Source organism: Bison bison, unplaced genomic scaffold, assembly GCF_000754665.1.
Source record: "Bison bison bison isolate TAMUID 2011002044 unplaced genomic scaffold, Bison_UMD1.0 scf7180017864250, whole genome shotgun sequence".
Lineage (NCBI taxonomy): Eukaryota > Metazoa > Chordata > Mammalia > Artiodactyla > Bovidae > Bison > Bison bison.
The window spans coordinates 1,677,449-1,697,232 of NW_011494822.1; the positions used below are offsets into that span (position 1 = coordinate 1,677,449).

At 42.2% G+C, this 19,784-nt stretch overlaps 1 protein-coding gene across 2 annotated transcripts in view; it reads left to right on the forward strand.

The window, feature by feature from the left end:
• SEMA5A (sema domain, seven thrombospondin repeats (type 1 and type 1-like), transmembrane domain (TM) and short cytoplasmic domain, (semaphorin) 5A) overlaps nucleotides 1-19,784 on the forward strand; it is a 559,453-nt gene that overhangs the window by 462,081 nt on the left and 77,588 nt on the right. For both annotated transcript variants that reach the window (XM_010847535.1, XM_010847536.1), the window contains 2 exons: nucleotides 3,514-3,631; nucleotides 13,747-13,928. In XM_010847535.1, coding sequence (XP_010845837.1) covers nucleotides 3,514-3,631; nucleotides 13,747-13,928 — 300 coding nt within the window. The remainder of the gene's footprint in view (nucleotides 1-3,513; nucleotides 3,632-13,746; nucleotides 13,929-19,784) is intronic.

Sequence of the window (19,784 nt, forward strand, 5' to 3'; positions counted from 1 at the left end):
ACCCACCTTCCAAAAATAAGAAGTCATTACTAGTTTTCCTTAAGGTGTCATTTAGAATATTGGTAGAGATCATTAGAATGTTCCTTGTGGTATGAAATACTTACTGTGAGGAAAACATGTTTATATATAAATGGTATTTTTAATGAATGGGCTCTTATGATTATAGAGAAGTTTTAGTGTTTTAAGTGTCATTTTAAGAAACTGCAAAACCATCAGTGGTATCAGAAGAAAGTGATGTTACTATAAGCTGCTTTTCGTATAAAGCAGCTTAACTATTCCTTGTAACCCTGTGGCATTGCTTCAGTTCTACCGGCAACTTTGCAAGGGGAAGTCTCAGGCAAAATTAGGGGCTTGGTGAAATTTCCTTCTTTTTGGAAGGTGAAGTTTGTCTCATGGTCATGTTGCTTTAATTAAAAAAAAAAAAAAGCATGAAATCAAATCCAGGCTTCTCGAATAATTCTCGAAGCCCTTTTTTCCCACCGATGGGAAAACAGAATCAAACATGTAGTAGATCCCGCCATGTGATGTACGCTGAGCATCCGGCAGGGATGTTTCAGTAGGAGTAGGGGCTGGGCCTGCCTGACCCAGTCAGCACACTGGGATCAGAGAAGGTGAAACTTAAGAACAAGATGGCAAGCAGCCAACCAGGCTTTCCCAAGTAAGGTACCTCTTAAGCTGCAGGCAATCAAATAACTTTCTTGCCTTGCTTCTCAACTCAAAGTGTTGGTCGTTCAGTTGTGTCCTACTCTTTGCGACCCCATGGACTGTAACCTGCCAGGGTCCTCTGTCCATGGAATTCTCCCATCAAGAAGACTGGAGTGGGCAGCCATTCCCTTCTCCAGGGGATCTTTCTGACCCAGGGAGCAAAACCAGGTCTCCAGCCTTGTAGGCAGATTCTTTTCCTCTGAGCCACCAGGGAATCTTCCCTATAAAAACTGCTTCTTAGCTCCTTTGCTCAAAGAAACTCTTGAATGGTTTAATTTTGTTGCTGCTGTTGTTCAGTCACTCAGTTGTGTCCTGCTGTTTGTAACCCATGGACTGTAGCCCGCCAGGCTCCTCTGTGCATGGAATTTCCCAGGCAAGAATACTTGAATGGGTTGCCATTTCCTGTTCTAGGGAATCTTCCCAACCCAGAGATTGAACCTGTGTCTCCTCCACAGGCAGGCATGTTGTTTACCACTGAGCCACCAGGGAAGTCCCCCGAAAAGTTTAAAAGGCCTCAGTTTATCTTTTAACAGCTACAGGGCACTTATCAAAAAGCCCCAGTGAGGTTATGGGGAAGGTAACTGTTTGACACTCCTTTCCACCCCAGCCTGGTCCTGCAGTGAGAACCACCAGTTTTAACCCTTTGAACTTTGGCTGGTTAATAAGCAGTAATTACATAGTAACTTAACCAGCCATATTTTCCTCTATTGCTTGATTTATTGCCTTTGGATTATCATCCCCAACTGTGGAACTAGGACTTCTCCTTTGTCTTTGTCTCCATTCTATTCTTTGATTATTCTTTTCCCTTTTAAAATGAGACTAAGTGGAGTAGCTAATGGGGGTAGTGTATTTAAAGCTTTTATGAGGTTTAAATGAGGAGATAGAGGTCAAGTTTCTAGAACAGCACTCTATTCAAGGTTAGCATATTTGATTTGTTAATAAGGGGTTTTTAATATCATTAATATTAATGACATTATTATTTAGACTACCTCCCTGGCCCCATGTTTGATGATTAAGTAAGAATTTGTAGTCCTGCTCTCAGCGAACTGGTAGCTCGATAGCATCTTCAGTCTCTTATTGTTGTTGTCGCTCAGTTGCTATGTTGTGCTCAACTCTTTGAGACGCCATGGACTGCAGCCTGCTGGACTTCCCTGTCCTTCACCATCTCCTGGAGCTTGCTCAAACTCATGTCCATTGAGTCAGTGATGTCATCTAACCATCTCATCCTCTGTCATCCCCTTCTCTTCCCGCCTTCAATCTGTCCCAGATTCAGGGTCTTTTCTAATGAGTTGGCTCTTCGCATCAGGTGGCCGAAGTGTTGGGGGTGGCCATAGTCTCTTGTGAGCTCTGTCCTAACTTGGTAGACCTTGTCACTCCCAGGCTGTATTCGCTGCCTTTGCTCACTACCGTGTCCTTCGTCCCTGACCTCCTGGCTCTTAAGAGAAAGTGTCCAATGGGCTGCTTGTCTGTGGGAGCATTTTCTATACCATTCTGGCCCTCTCACTGTCCTCTGTCTGCTTCCTCCCTCCCCACATCTCCTGGATTTTTTAATTTTTATTTTGGGCCACACCCCATGGCTTATAGGATCTTAGTTCCCCTGCCAGGACCAAATCTGTGCCTCCTGTTCTGGAAGCACAGAACCCTAACCACTGGGCTTCCAGGGAATTCCCAGCCTTCTATTGTATCTGTTGCTGTTGTTGTTGGCCAGAAATCTTTATCTAATCATTCCTATTTTGTATATGAACTCTTTCACTGAGACAGAGTTAGAATAAAGTATCTACTGTCTACAGTATTTATGATACAGTATATTGAATATTATAGACAGGGCTATACTAAACCACTATTAAATGGAAAATTTTAATACATTTTTAAAGTCTGCTACTCAAAAGGAAGACTTATATATTTTATTATATTTGAACCAGTCGTGTTACAGGTTTGGGTATGTATTTGTTTGTCCTTGGGCAAATTTTAGAAATTTTCAGTGTCTCTTTTTTCTTATCAGTAACAACCTTCCTCATTAGAAGTCTTCCCTGGTGGCTCAGAGGTTAAAGCATCTGCCTGCAATGTGGGAGACCTGGGTTCAATCCCTGGGTCGGGAAGATCCCCTGGAGAAGGAAATGGCAACCCACTCCAGTATTCTTGCCTGGAGAATCCCATGGATGGAGGAGCCTGGTAGGCTGCAGTCCATGGGGTCGCAAAGAGTCAGACACGACTGAGCGACTTCACTTTCACTTCCTCATTAGAGTTGTTTAAATGGTTAAATTATGTAATAATCTTATAGATCACAGTCTGTTTAACCAATAATATCTGTCATTAAGTGGGTGAGGATGATGTAGTGATGATGGTGGTGGTAGTGATAATGATTATGATGATAAATAAAGCGAAAATATTAATACCTTCCTATAAAAGCTGTTAGTGTATCAATGATGTAATAATTTTACTTATCACAAATAATGCCTATTATTCATGGGATGATGTTGGTTGTGGTGGCGGTGGAGGTGGTAACTAGTATTCTTGAGCAAAAGTCTGACTTTAGATCATTCATAACACCTAAAGTCACCATGTTAGCACCGATAGTAATTTTCTATATCTTAGAAAAAAATAGACATTTCAACTAAAATTAATTTGTTTAATTTTAATTAGATACTTACTGGTGTATGCAGTTAGCTATGTTCTCTAACGTGCAGACGGAAGCTTTTGTTTCACATAACTAGCTCCTACATCAAGTCCTAAGGGTTAACTCTTAGCTTACCTCTTTTGTTCTAGATTAACCTGCCTTTCTGATGACTCTTTGGTGTGTGTTTTCAGTGCCTGCATTGGGGCCCAGGACCCGTACTGTGGCTGGGACCTGGTGATGAAGAAATGCACGAGCCTGGAGGAGAGCCTGAGCATGACGCAGTGGGAGCAGAGCATCGCGACCTGTCCTGTGAGTGTCCGGGTCCCCAGCTCTGGAAACACCGTCCCCGGGACCCCAGCGGTCCTAGCCCACGGTCCTAACCCACCCTTCTGTGGCATACATTCCTTTTCCTATGAGAACCTTCCTCATAAATCTGGTCTGTGCTTTCTTAACTCATTCAGCTCTTCCTGCACCAAGCCACACAGGATGCTGCCATGACTTGCTGTCCACTTTGAAAAGAAATATCTTAAGAGAAGTGGTTTTGCTGGTGGCTCAAGGATCTGCCTGCCAGCACTATTTACAATAGCCAGGACATGGAAGCAACCTAGATGTCCATCAACAGATGAACGGATAAAGAAGCTGTGGTACACATATATCATGGAGTATTACTCAGCCCTAAAAAGGAATGCATTTGAGTCAGTTCTAATGAGGTGAATGAACCTAGAGCCTATTATACAGAGGAAAGCAAGTGAAGCAAGCAAAAAGAGAAAAACAATTATCATATATTAACACATACATAAGAAATCTAGAGGACTTCCCTGTAGCTCAAACGGTTAAGAATCTGTCTGCAATGCAAGAGACCCGGGTTCAATCTCTGCATTGGGAAGACCTTCTAGAGAAGGGAATGGCAATCCTCTCCAGTATTCTTGCCTGGTGAATCCCATAGACAGAGGAGCCTGGTGGGCTACAGTCCGTGGGGCATAAAAAGTCAGACACGACTGAGTGAATAACACTACTATTATGGAATCTAAAAGATGGTTCTGATGAACCTGTTTGCAGGGAAGCAGTGGAAATGCAGTCCTAGGGAACAGACTTGTGGACACAGTCAGGGGAAGGAGAGGGTGGGGCGAGCTGACGGAGTAGCATGGAGACATATACATTTCCATATGGAAAATCCTCAGTCAGTGGGAATTTGCTGTACGACCCAGGGAGCCCAAACTCGGTTCTCTGTGACAACCTAGAGGGGTGGGATGGGCTGGAAAGTGGGAGGGAGGTTCAAGAGGGAGGGGACATCTGTATACCTGTGGCTGATTCATGGGGATGTGTGGCAAAAACCAACAAAACATTGTAAACAATTATCCTCCAATTAAATATACCTAAATTTCAGGGGAAAAAAAGAGAAAATAATCCACCTGCTAATGCAGGAGACATAGGAGATGAGAGTTTGATCCCTGGGTCAGGAAGAATCCCTGGAGCAGGAGAAGGCAACCCACTCCAGTATTCTTGCCTGGAAAATTCCACAAACAGGGGAGACTCGCAGGCTACAGTCCATGGGATTGCAAAGAGCTGGACATGACTGAACACACACACACACACACACACACACACGTATGATCTTAAGAGAAAATAGTGCTGGTTTGCAAGTGGGATCTAACATCTCTGTTAATTCTTGGATTTTTTTTGTCTCCAGAGTTTGGTGTGGACTATTTTGCCCTTTGTAGCATTAATATCAATAAAATAGTATCTTCCACACCCATCCATATCTCCTGGGAGCTATAATTCCAGAAGCGGGGAAACAGAGCTTTTAAACAAACTAAAGGATAGTGTGATGGAACCCCATGTGGCACAGTGTCTTCTCTACTGAGCAGGGTCAGGGAATTCCTGGGAGAAGCAGCCTAAAGCGCATTCCCCCAGGGAACCCTGCGGAATGTGGAGAAGCTCCAGTCCATTTACAGTCAGACTCTGAATCCAAGAACGCAGATTCCACTCTTGCCTTTGCCGTTGTGTTTATCTGGGTCCTCACTTGCACAATCCAGCCTTTCTTCTCCTTTGTCTTCAGAGCTGTCAGTTAAGTCATCCCAAGTTCTATTTTTCTGTCCTTGGAGAATATGAGCAACAACTATTAACTTCAGCACATTTAGGATTTAGGTAAGTCCCTTGGCCATCACCTCACTGCCCATGTGCATTCTTATCAGCCCTGGCCTTTCTCACCCTGCAAGACAGATGAGAAAGGAGGGACACCGTCCCTTATGCTAAATCCGTGATGGTCCTTCTGTTCCAAACAGCCGGAGACATTGGAACAGTCTGTCCATTTCCTATCAAGGAAGCTGCTTTTTGCATTATCTAAGCATGTGTCACAAAGGCTGTCCTTCAGTTTGTAAGTGAGACAAGCAGGCAGAGTGACTGGAGGAAGGCGAAGGTGATTAAACCGGTGTCATTCCCCAATTGTTGGCACAAAGTGTAGGCTTTTCCCTCTAAAGGAGGGTGCCTCACCGCATCCAGGCTCTCAGCAAAGCCATGAAGGGGGTGGGCTGAGCTGCCAGTCCTTTTTGTTCTTTAGCTCCGGATCTCTGAATTTAGGGGCCAACACATCTGCAGTGTCTTGTCTTTGAAACTGGTTCAAACATGCCACTGTCTGTGTGAAGTCCTTTCTTCTGTCTGAACCACACTGTACAAGCACAGGGGTATCCCCTTTAAATTCTTTGCAGCTAAAGAAAACACAAAGTGTGCTATGTGACATGTAGCTTTAAAAGTTCAGACATTCACTTTAGAAGAATCAGCACATCTTCTTGCAGAAGTTTGACCTTACTGTTTTAATACTTAAAAAGGGGGGCAGAAGGTAACAGCAGTTCTTCTTAAGCAATAAAGTCATGGTCCAGGGCTCAAGGGTGTTTCAGTGGCTATCTGCGACATGCTTAATTACATAATGCGAAATACACACTCGCCACTTAGTTAGTAACAAGTACACTTGTATGTTTCTATGGTCAGAAAATGAAGGTGACCGGATATTTAAGAAGCGACCGGAGGGTTATCACTAAAGTTGCTTCTTTCTGCTGAGAGGACAGCTTCTGATACAAACTCAGGAAAGGTCAGGGGGTGATGTGGACCTACCCTGGTTTCAGAGCTGCCCCTCCACCACCTCTTTTTGGAAAATGTGGCTGAGATGTGATCTCTGCTTCACTGTCCCTAAAACACACTTAAGAAGGTTCCCCCCCCACCCCTGATTTGAGGTGATTTCATTACACACAACCATCTCTTCCATCTCATCCAATATAATTGGTTATTTACCAAGATACACTTTTGATAAGAATATGCAAAGCATCCAACAACAGACAATAAATTGTATCACTTTGAGTAAAGCTAAGGAAAGAAAAAAAGTGTATTTTTCTGATTTATGTATGTTGCCAGGCAGAATTTGGGAAATCCTATATTACCCAACTCTTGTTTTAATTAATTATACATATCTTTCGAAAAATCTCTTAGAAAGAAATGAGCTAAATGAAATGATTAGCATTGATGTAGATCAGGCTTAGAGAAGTATTTTTAAAAGCAATTAAAATGTAATTTATATTATTATTTTTAATTTTTGACTGAAATGAAAGAAAAGTTTGACTTTATGGACCAGAGTAAAGACAGAGACCTATTTTCCACTCAAAGTTCCCTATTTAAAAATGTTTATGGATTTCCCTTATCCAGGAGACAGGACACTAGTTAATTGACATATTGATTAATGTTCTTTTTGCTTATATTATTGTAATGTAAGCATTTTACTCAGTATAAGAGATTTCAAATACTAAAGTTAGATCTAAACTTATATACCTAGAGTGATTCAAGTAATATATATGTCCTAACTTGCAGTGTTGCTTAGCAAGGGTGAATGTGAAAGTGTTAGTCACTCAGTTGTGTCTGAATCTTTACTGCTGCATGGATTGCAGCCCTCCAGGTTCCTCTGTCCCTGGAATTCTCCAGGCAAGAGTACTGGAGTGGGTAGCCATTCCCTTCTCCAGGGGATCTTCCTGACCCAGGGATCAAACGAGTCTCCTGCATTGGCAGGCAGATTCTTTAATCTGAGCTACCAAGGAAATCCACCTGGGCTTGATTTATGTGTGAATGTCATCCACACTCTGTGTGGTGTGTATGTGCATGCTAAGTCACTTCAGTCGTGTCTAACTCTTTGCAATCCTATGGACTGTAGCCTGCCAGTCTCTTCTGTCTGTGGGGTTCACCAAGCAAGAATACTGTCTGGACACGTGGTTATTAGCACACTATGTCATACAATGAGTCTCTTTTTCAAAATACATGCTGCAGTGACTAACAAAATAAAGTATACCAAATAAGCATGTAAATGTATTAAAATAACAGATTCTTCCCTGGCTACTGTGTAATTAACATCTTTGAGTGAAAGGAGACATTAGCAATGATTAAGCCTAGGGCTCTTTATTTAGACATCAGACACCATAAACCACAGACTAAAAATTTTACACAGGATTCTGAAACTACATTGGGAAATAAATCTGGACTTAAGTCCAAAACTTCTGAGATTCTCCCTTTTCTGCAGATCAGTGCCCTTCCCAGCTGGCAGCATCTCCCAAAGCAGTGGCTGATCGGTAGACTAAGTGATTGGTGACCCACTTGTCATCCACATGTTATGTTCAGATAGCCAGACAGGTATTACCGAAATCTACTGTGAAAGAAGGAAAAGGGAATTAAGGTTATGTAGGACTCTGTTTCTAAGAAAACACTGAAGTGTCCTTAAGGTTAGAGTTTGCTGTTATTCAGTCACTAAGTTGTCCTACTCTTTGCGATCCCATGGACTGCAGCACACTAGGCTTCCCTGTCCTTCTCTATCTCCTGGAGCTTCCTCAAACTCACGTTCATTGGGTCAGTGATGCCATCCAAGCATCTCATCCTCTGCCACCCCCTTCCCCTCCTGCCCTCAGTCTTTCCCAGCATCAGGTGGCCAAAGTATTGGAGCTTCAGCTTCAGCATCTGTCCTCAGTCCTTCCAAAGAATATTCAGGGTTGATTTCTTTTAGGATGTACTGGTTCGATCTCCTTGCAGCCCAAGGGAGGATCAAGAGTCTTCTCTAACACCACAGTCTGAAGTATGGTCAGAGTAGGAGTTGCATTTTTTTTTTTTTTTTATCCTGGTGGGACAGTAGGTTACAGGGAACTTAGAAACGGGGATGTTTGCTCTCAGGAAATATCTGCCTTTGTCCCTTCACTCATTTGTGTAGGATCCCATGAATCACTCAGAATCCAGAGGATCAGGCAGGTTTCTCCTCTCCCTTTTGACTGCATCTTATAGAAAGAGCCAGGTGTGGCAAGTGGGTATAAAGCCTTGGGTGTGGATAAGAAAGGACAGAGTCATCATTGTGGCAGCTGGAGACGAGCAACCAGCCAGGTCAGAGGAAATGGAAACAGTTAATGCTGAACTTCCTGGTGGCTCAGTCAGTAAAGAATCTGCCTGCAATGTAGCAGACCTGGGTTCAATCCCTGGGTCAGGAAGATCCTCTGGAGAAGAAAATGACAACCCACTCCAGTATTCTTGCCTAGAGAATTCCATGGACAGAGGAGCCTGGTGGGCTACAGTCCATGGGGTCACAAAGAGTTGGACACAACTTAGCAACTAAACCACCAGCAGTGGTTACTCTTGCCTGTTGTATTTGGAGGCATGACAGTGCAGAGATAAAACTGACTTGGATATATATGTATTTTTAATATTTATTTATTTGGCTATGCTGGATCTTAGTTGCAACTTATGGGATCTAGTTCCCTGACCACGGATCAAACCTAGGGCCCCTGCATTGGGAGCTTGGATTCTTAGCCACCAGACCACAGGAAAGTTGCCTGGATTTTCACAAAATATGGTTTCGCCTTTGTTTTGAAACTGTGACACACAAGTACAGTTTGTTTTACAAGTTACTCATGTTAGTTGCTAAGTCGTGTCTGACTCCGCTCAGTCATGTCACAGTTTGTTTGCTCCAAAGGAATTAATTCTCTCCTCCATGGAGTTCTGCTCCCCCCATGTGGATGACGAGTCTTGAATCCCCCAGAATCAACCAGGGCAGGAATTTGTGAGCAAGATGGTGGGAGCAGCAGACAGCAGAGGATAAAGCGAAGCATGTAACTTACATGTAACCTCATCTCTTCGTTTATCGTATTTTCTAAGAAACGCACAGTTTCCCCATGTTAAATTCAGGAGGTTTGGACTCTATGCCTTCTGTCCATTTGCAAAGGGGAAATTCCTTCTGCGGGCTGGGTGATCTGAAGTCTGGGTCCCGTGAGTCTCAAATCTTGGGACTCACTACCTCCTGGAAAGATCCCCTTGTCAGATTTGAGCTGACATGATGTGGTTCCTGCCCTGGACTAGGCTCCATGGGTCAAGGAACCATCAAGGGCCCTCCCTTAGGGCTCTCAGCATCCCACGTCACAGAGCATCCACATCATAGGGCGTCCACACACCCCTCCCACCCTCTGTTCTGACCCTGCTGAAGCTTCTAGCTCAGGTCTCAGCTTTGCTTCCTCTGGGCCACCTCCTCCTGTCCCAGGGACAGCAGCCTGGTGCCCACACATGTGGCAGTATCCTTCCCCTCTGTCATCACTCAGGCTGCCCTCTGCCTCCACAGCCCCAGCAGACCCCTTCGCCCAGACGCCCCATCATCACCATCCCTCCAGACCCCACCAGCTTGCTGGAAGCCCCCCATCTCCTCGTTCACACCCCCTACTCTGAGCTGTATCATTGGATTTATTTGCAGTAATTATTATGGGTCCAGCTCCTCCATGCCGGCTCATAAACTCTGGGAGGGTGGACACAATACAGATTTGACTGGCATGTGCTTAACAACTAGGACATATCTGGTTGCTTAATAGGTACTCTTTTAATTTGTAAACTAAATGTCAGTTTGAAATGACTTTTTTAGACCAAGCCAGATCTTAAATAAAACTAGTTGACCAATCTTTCAATGTTTTAAGGAACATAAAAATGCAAGAGTTGTACATGTGTGAGTTTTAACTTCAGTTCTTTTTTTCATTTTATGTTTTCTTTTTTCAATTAATTTTTACTGGAGTATAGTGTTAGCTTCCAGTGTACAATGAAGTGAATCAGATATACATATACATATATGTATATATATACATTCATTTTTCGGATTCTTTTCCAATATAGATCATCACAAACTACTGAGCGGAGTTCCCTGTGCTATAAAATAGGTCCTTATAAGTTATCTTTTTTATATTATTAGTGTGTCTATATCAACCCCAATCTCCCAATTTATCCCTCCCCCACGTCCCCTCCCCCTCTAAACATAAGTATGTTTTCTGCGTCTGTGACTCTGTGTCTATTTTGTAAATAGGTTCATTTGTGCCATTATTTTTTAAGATTCCACATATAAGTGACATCACGAGAAAGGGACAGAAGAAAAGAAAGAGGAGAAGGAGGGAAAGGGGAGTATGCAAATGTCTTGTCACTCAGGGATGGCAGGACCTTCTACTCACGTGAGAAACCCAGAGAACAAGAAGAATTGGATATTCAGTCAGTCAGTCAGTCAGTTCAGTCGCTCAGTTGTGTCCGACTCTCTGCAGCCCCATGGACTGCGGCACGCCAGGCCTCCCTGTCCATCACCAACTCCCAGAGTCTACTCAAACTCATGTCCACTGTGTCGGTGATGCCATCCAACCATCTCATCCTCTGTCATCCCCTTCTCCTCCCACCTTCAATCTTTCTCAGCATCAGGGTCTTTTCCAGTGAGTCAGTTCTTTGAATCAGGTGGCCAAAGTATTAGAGTTTCAGCTTCAGCATCTTTCCTTCCAGTGAATATTCAGGACTGATTTCCTTCAGAATTGACTGGTTGGATCTCCTTGCAGTCCAAGGGACTCTCAAGAGTCTTCTCCAACAGCATAATTCAAAAGGATCGATTCTTCAGCGCTCAGCTTTCTTTATAGTCCAACTCTCACATCCATACATGACTACTAAAAAAAAATAGCTTTGACTAGATGGACCTTTGTTGGTAAAGTACTGTCTCTCCTTTTTAATATGTTATCTAGGTTGGTCATAACTTTTCTTCCAAGGAGAAAGCATCTATTAATTTCATTGCTGCAGTCACCATCTGCAGTGATTTTTAGAGCCCCCCAAATAAAAATGTCTATCACTCTTTCCATTGTTTCCCCACCTATTTGCCATGAAGTGATGGGACCCAATACCATAATCTTAGTTTTCTGAATGTTGAGTTTTAAGCCAACTTTTTCACTCTCCTCTTTAACTTTCATCAAGGGGCTCTTTAGTTCTTCTTTGCTTTCTGCCATAAGGAAGGGTGGTGTCATCTGTATATCTGAGGTTATTGATATTTCTCCTGGCAATCTTGATTCTAGCTTGTGCTTCGTCCAGCCCAGCATTTCACATGATATACTCTGCATATAAGTTAAATAAACAGGGTGATAATATACAGTCTTGATGTACCCCTTTCCCAATTAGTAACCAGTCTGTTTTTTCAGTTCTAACTGTTGCTTCCTGACCTGCATACAAATTTCTCAAGAGGCAGGTCAGGTGGTCTGGTATTCCCATCTCTTTCAGAATTTTCCAAAGTTTGTTGTGATCCACAGTCAAAGGCTTTGGGATAGTCAGTAAAGCAGAAGTAGATATTTTTCTGGAACTCTCTTGCTTTTTCCATGATCCAGCGGATGTTGGCAATTTGATCTCTGGTTCCTCTGCCTTTTCTAAATCCAGCTTGAACATCTGAAAGTTCACAGTTCATGTACTGTTGAAGCCTGGCTTGGAGAATTTTGAGCATTACTTTGCTAGTGTGTGAGATGAGGGCAATTGTGAGGTAGTTTGACATTCTTTGGCATTGCCTTTCTTTGGGATTGGAATGAAAATTGACCTTTTCCAGTCCTGTGGCCACTGCTGAGTTTTCCAGATTTGCTGGCATATTGAGTGCAGCACTTTCACAGCATCATCTTTAAGGATTTGAAATAACTCAACTGGAATTCCATCACCTTCACTTTGTTTGTAGTGATGCTTCCTAAGGCCCACTTGAGTTCACATTCCAGGATGTCTGACTATAGGTGAGTGATCACACCATCATGATCATCTGGGTCATGAAGATCTTTTTTATACAGTTATTCTGTGTATTCTTGCCACCTCTTCTTAATATCTTCTGCTTCTGTTAGGTCCCTACCATTTCTGTCCTTATTGTGCTCATCTTTGCATGAAAGTTTCCCTTGGTATTTAATTAGAGTAATGCTAATTTTCTTGACGAGATCTCTAGTCTTTCCCATTCTATTGTTTTCCTCTATTTCTTTGCACTGATCACTGAGGAAGGCTTTCTTATCTCTCCTTGCTATTCTTTGGAACTCTGCATTCAGATGAATATATTTTTCCTTTTCTCCTTTGCCTTTAGCTTCAATAGCTACAGCCTATTCTGTTCCATTCTGTTCTGGCATGTTTAGAAGAGGAGAGAGGATGTCCTTTATTCTTGATTCCTAAAAGTGAAAGTGAAGTCACTCAGTCATATCTGACTCTTTGCGACCCCATGGACTGTAGCCTACCAGACTTCTCCATCCATGGGATTTTCCAGGCAAGAGTACTGCAGTGGGTTGCCATTTCCTTCTCCAGGGAATCTTCCTGACCCAGAGATCAAACCCAGGTCTCCTACATTGTAGGCAGATGCTTTTCTATCTAAGCCACAGGAAAGTCCTAAATTTGATTCCTAAAATTTTACTTAAACTTATACTTACTCATAGTAAGTTTTACATGGCTTCCTCACAAATAAAAGATTTTTTTTTTTATGAAAAACAACAGCAACAAGAAGAACTAGACTTTTGGATTCTGTGGGAGAAGGCGAGGGTGGGATGATTTGAGAGAATAGCATTGTCATATGTATATTATCATATGTGAAATAGATCGCCAGTCCAGGTTCGATGCATGAGCCAGGGCGCTCAGGGCTGGTGCACTGGGATGACCCAAAGGGATAGGATGGGGAGGGAGGTTGGGAGAGGAGTTCAGGATGGGGAACACATGTACACCCATGGCTGATTCATGTCAATGTATGGCAAAACCCACTACAATACTGTAAAGTAATTAGCCTCCAATTAACATAAATAAATTTAAAAAAAAGAACTAGAGTAGACAACCCTGCCATGGTTTGACTGACAGGTAATTAGCACCTTCCCCTCCCCCTCCTCCTTCCGTCTGTTCCCTCCTCCCCTCCACCTCCTTCCTCCCCCTCCTCTCCTCCACTTCATCCTTGTCTCCACCCGTGGCCTCTACTGCTTTCCTTCGAAATACTTCCCCTTCCTCTCTTTTTGATTGCAATATGAGATATTCCAAAGAAGCTCTGATGGTCTTGTGGGAGGTCTCATTTTTTTCCCTTATTATGTTTGCAGCCTTAACCCTTTCTGACATCCTTGCCTATGTCTGCTTCCTAGGTGAGGAATCTCACCGTGGATGGGCACTTTGGCGCGTGGTCTCCATGGACGCCCTGCACCCACACGGACGGCAGCGCCGTGGGATCCTGCCTCTGTCGCACCCGCTCCTGCGACAGCCCGGCCCCCCAGTGTGGCGGCTGGCAGTGCCAGGGCCCCCGCATGGAGATCGCGAACTGCTCCAGGTGCCTCCCTCCTGACACTTGGGCTTAAACGCAAGTGTAAACCCAGCTTGTCCAGGCGTTTGGGAAATCACTTCCGATAAATGCCTTCCCTATTCAAGAGAAAGGTCACAAAAAGATAGAGAGGTTGACCACTTAAAAATGACATGATCTGTGGGGGGAGATTTTAAATTAAAAACCTAATTTGCAATACACTTATATACCTATGCATCCTATACATAGATGTGTTATAACTGAATCGCTGTGCTATATAACTAAAACTAACATGATATTGTAAATCAACTATAACTCAATTTAAAAAATTAAAAATCAGATTCTAAGCCTCTTTATATGTTTAGGTAAATCTAAACCTATCCATGTGTTCATTGTTAGACTGGGAAAAGTGTTTTGAGTATGCAAAATGTTAGAAGAAAGAAAAGCATACAGTTTCTGAATGTTAAATTAGACTCTGCCCATCAATTTTTTAAATGTGAAGGTGACTATCAAATCTCTGTGGTATTTAAATTCCATTCACACATTCAAATAGTGATGTAACAGAAATGTCTGCAACATATGAAGCTTTTGGTGAAAAGAGAATTCAGTGACAACTTGCAAGTATATGAAGGGTATCTAGTTTACCACCATTCTTTTAGAGGGCAGGTGAGTAGCTTGCTATGGAGACAGAACATCCAAAACCACAGTGTCCAAGTATAAACGTTGTGCTTGGCAGCTGGCCCACTGCAGGTACCTGTGTGGACATGCGAGCTTTAGTTGTTACCCTAGACCAGTCCTTTACAGATTCAGGAATGTCGACTCTAGGGGCCATTTCTGAAACTACCAAAGCTATCCTACCCTGATGCTTACACTCAGAGGACCCTGCTTCTTAAAATGCATATTTCAATATCTTGATGCTCCATCATGTCTGACTCTTTGTGACCCAAGGGACTGAAGCCCACCAGGCTCCTCTGACCATGGGATTTTCCAGGCAAGAATACTGGAGTGGGCTGCCATTTCCCTCTCCAGGGGATCTTCCTGACTCAGGAATCAAACCCACATCTCCTGCTTTGGCAGATAGATTCTTTACCACTGTGCCATCTGGGAAGCCCCTCTAAAAGTGCATATGGCTTTCCAAATCCACATGAGAGTGTCACTTACTGGTATATGAGCTATTAGCGATAATTTTTGGTTGACGACTTAAGGGGGATCCAAGAATGCATGAGTTGATACACTGTGCCTGCATCTCTGTCCTTGCCTGACTCGGGGATCGTGTCTCTCATGGTAACGGAAGAGAATGCTCAGCTGCCAGGAGCATCCTGTCTGCTTGATGCGGACCTCTCATGAGTGCACATTTCAGTGTGCCCGAGGGATAGGAAGCTAGGAGTCCATCATTGGCAAAAACAGGCCATGATGCAGTTTTATGGGTGTCACCAGATTTGATCTTCATCCTTATGAACCACCTCACTGCAGGGTCAAGAGGGAGGAACCATAGCACTCACTTACTTCTATCCACTGGAAGCCCCTGGTGCTGTCAAAGGAAAGAGACAGTGGTGAGAAGCCAAGTGAACAAGGCCAGTTTGCAGCAAATATTTGGTTTTCTAGCAGCAAGGGCTTATTAGTTTACATATTCCTTTGAAGTTATCTGCCAAAACTATGGTAATCTGACATCAGAAATTGTTTTTAATGCCCTTTATCAGTTGATAACTTGTTTATGTTGGCCTCACTCAGTTTTGTTGGAAGCAGAAAAGTGGAAACCACCTAACTTGCAAACTGATTTTTTTTTTTTTGGCACAGTCACTGATGTCAAGTACTTCCTCAATTAGCACAAAGTACATCAGAAAGCCTTTACAAAGACTGATCTAATGACTCTAAGTTAAACCCCTTCTTCATTTATCTTTGTTATTGTTTAACTTAATATACTCAGAAAGTGTTGGGGAATTCAAAATATTGCTAATTCAATACATTTGGCAAATATAATATCTTTGATTAAATGCTCTTATATCACATCATTTAAATTTGTCATTATCTTGGAGCTACAGATTAAGGGCATTCAATTTATGGAAATAAATCCACAGTATAAGGTAATTAGCTAAGCCAGACTCTATTATCAAACTGGGGCCAAGTCAGACTTCCTATCAATCATGAAAATCTGGTTTAATTTTATAATTAAAGTGAACACATGAATGTCTACACCCCTTCTGAATTCTAATTCTTTGGGAAGGAGGAAGGAACGGAGAGAGACAGAACTCGAACTAGCTCAGTAGTAAGGTAGAATGTCAAGGAAGGCTTGGAGCTTTGACAGAGTTTTTGTCATCTAAATAAGTCTGCAGCTTCCAATGATGGCTCCGTATACCTTTTTTAATGGGACTTTTTTGCTAGGAGCAAAACCTGCGTCCATCCTGGTTGGTCAGGACGACCACTCTGATAGTGAGATTGTGTGCAGAAGTATGGAGAGGGTTCTGAGCATCTCCAGGGGGGATGAGGGGAAGGCAGGAAGCTGGGTGTGCTGTGCTGTAGGCCCCATAAAGACCGCAGCTGTTCACAAGGGGAGCTCTGTAGCGGCAGAACCCTTGACGGTGTTAGATTCTCTCACCTGAGAGTTATAACCGCCGATACCCTCACCATCTGGAGAAAGGCAGACAGACCCCAGAGTCTACCACTATGTTCTCTGACAGAAGCCAAGTCCTTACCCAGAAAGCTCTGCGCTGCGTTCCGAGCGGGCTTCCCAGGTAGCGCCAGTAGTAAAGAACCTGCCTGCTAGTACTGGAGATGTGAGAGACACAGGTTCAATCCCTGGGTGGGGAAGATGCCCTGGAGGAGGGCATGGCAACCCACTCCAGTGTTCTTGCCTAGAGACTCCCCATGGGCAGAGGATCCTGGCGGGCTACAGTCCATGGGGTCACAGAGAGGCAGAGAGGGCTGAAATAACTTAGCAGGAATGCTCAGAACAGCTGAAGGGAAGCGCAGCTAATATCCGCTGCTGAGTAACCTGGAGGAGGCTCACACGGTGTCAGCCATGAGTAGGTTTTCTGTCATCTGTGTATTGTTTTGTTGTTGGCTCATTTTTTTTTTTTTTACAACCATAGTCACTTTTCTCCTCCCTTCCCTGCACCATGTATAGTGCTGTGGCCACAGTAATATGTTCCTTTTTTTAAAAAACTGGAGTATAGTTGCTTTACAGTGTTATATTAGTTTCTACTGTACAACAAAGTGTATTAGTTATACGTATACGGATATCTTCTCGTTTTTGGATTTCCTTCCCATTTAGGTCACCACAGAGCATCAAGTAGAGTCCCCTGTGCTATACAGTAGGTTCTCATTAGTCATCTGTTTTATACAGAGTATCACCGGGTTTGATTCCTCGGTTGAGAATATCCTCTGGAGTAAGAAATGGCAACCCACTCAAGTATTCTTGCCTGGAAGATCCCCTGGACAGAAGAGCCTCGTGGGTTATAATCAAAGCATTCGTAAGGAGTCAGACATGATTGAGCATCACAGATATACACACAAGATCAGCAGTGTGCACATGTCAGTCCCAGTCTCCCAATCAATATGTTATATTTTAAACAAACACCAGGACACTTGAAACTAACACAATATTGTGAATCATCCATACTGCAATAAAAAAGACATAAAAAATTTAAAAAGCAAGAAGCACTGGGAAAGCTTCTCAGATCAGTGTCCACACTCACCCTCCTCACTTATTGTAGGACTTATTTTTCCTAAGTGTTATCTTCTTTCCAAAAGCCAATTTAGAATGCAGAGACCTCTGTGCAAGTGGTCTGTGACATCACTCACACTGACAATCGTGTTGGGGGACCACGCTGTATGGCAACCCAGGGCCTGAGGACACTGCCTGCCCAAGAAGGGAAGGGCAGTCAGATAAGGAAAGGCAGGCTGCAAGGGCAGATTTTGCCCTCTCTTCACCATCTCCATAGGCCAGCTCAGATGCTCCACACAGTCAAAAAGGAGCCCATGAAGGCTACAGAGATTAGACTGTTTGCATTATTTCAGAAAACAAGAGCATCTCAACATTGCGTGTTGCATTATTTCTATAAAACTAAGGTGGTTTCCACTGATGCCTGGCAGAAACTTCATAAAAGCTGTAGAACTGTTATTGTTGGAAGGCTACAGTCAATGAGTAGTACTCTATTTTATATTGTTTAATGGAAAAAAGGACTATCACAGACATTCTTGTGACTTTATTGATGCCTGCTCAGCTCTGGCTCTAGTTTTGGAATGCCATTCACTAAAAGGAGCTGTGATACAATTAGTGGTTATTTTAAGACTAAAAATCAAATATTAGTAAACAAACCTGCTTCAGTGATGTTTTAAATGCATTAAGTGGATTGTTTTCAACTGACTTAATAAAAAAAATGATCCATCTGCTGATATATGCTGACTTAATGCTACTCTGGGCTTCCTTGGTGGCCCTGTTGGTAAAGAATCTGCCAGCAATGCAGGAGACCCAGGTTCTATTCCTGGGTCAGGAAGATACCCTGGAGGAGGGCATGGCAACCCACTCCAGTCTTCTTGCCTGGAGAATCCCATGGACAGAGGAGCCTGGTGGGCTACAGGCCATGGGGTCACAGAGTCAGATGCAACTGAGTGACTAACACTCTCACTTTCAATGCTGCTTCTTTGGTTGCCTGCTGCTATGGCTGCCTCTAAAGAGCACTTTGAGGTATGCGAACCCAGCACCATAAAATAGTCATGTATGTGGACAATGCAGTCATTAATCTCCTAACGTACTATATTCCTATGATTTAAAATACCTACTGCCCTGTATACAACAGGTTCCATAGATTGAGAGTAGATTACATCATAAGGTGTCATGTTTGTTAAAAGATTTAGGCGATTAAGAATTTCCAAGCAATTTTGGGAGCAGTATTTCTTGCATTATCTAAATATTTTTTATATAAAAGAAGCTTAAAATTTTTCTTTTTATTTATGTTGAAATTTTACTTATGTTTATTTCTATTTTTATGTTTATTTTATTTATGTTTTCATTTTATTTATGTTGAAATTACATTACTTGTATACTTTTTAAAATTGTGTGAGGAATGACATGTAAGATACTAATTGTAGAAACAGCTTCAGAAATCTGTCTTATTTTGTGTTATTTTGGTTAAATTATTATGAAGCAGCTTTGTTATATCATACATTGAGGTATCACTTTATTTTGATTTTGATTATTTTTAAGTTTCAGAAAATAAAGTAGGGAAATATGAAATATGCTAAGAATTTTCTCAGAGGAGCTTTCATTTGAAATTGTGTTAGAAATTATGTATGTAGTGTGCTGTTTATACCTTGAGCTTCAATGGTATAGCTGTGCACCTGCATGCTTTTAAAGGAATGTATAAAGTAAAATAAGAATTATTTCAGTGGAAATATAAATACCATAGATAAGAGTAACAGTATTTAGAAATGCATATGTGAATAGAGAAATAGAGAAACAATTCTACATGCAGTTAACTATATGGGAGTTTGGACTCTGGTTTTAACATATATTTTATTAATAATACTTAAATTTAAAAAAATTCCTATAGTTTATTTTTAAATAGCAGGGATAAAATACTAAGGGAGATATTTAAATTATAAATATTCTACAAACAGACATTTTAAGGAAAAAAAATACAATGTTAAACAAAAATTTTTCTCTGGCTGTTACTAGCAGCTTATTGTATAACCCACTTTTATAAAAGTGTTTTTTATTTTATATTTTAATATATCTGCCTTATTTTATACATGTTAAAGTAACATAAATAAAGATATACACAATTGGCACTTCCTATTTATACGCTAGTAAAGTAATGCTTAAAATTCTCCAAGCCAGGCTTCAGCAATATGTGAACCGTGAACTTCCTGATGTTCAAGCTGGTT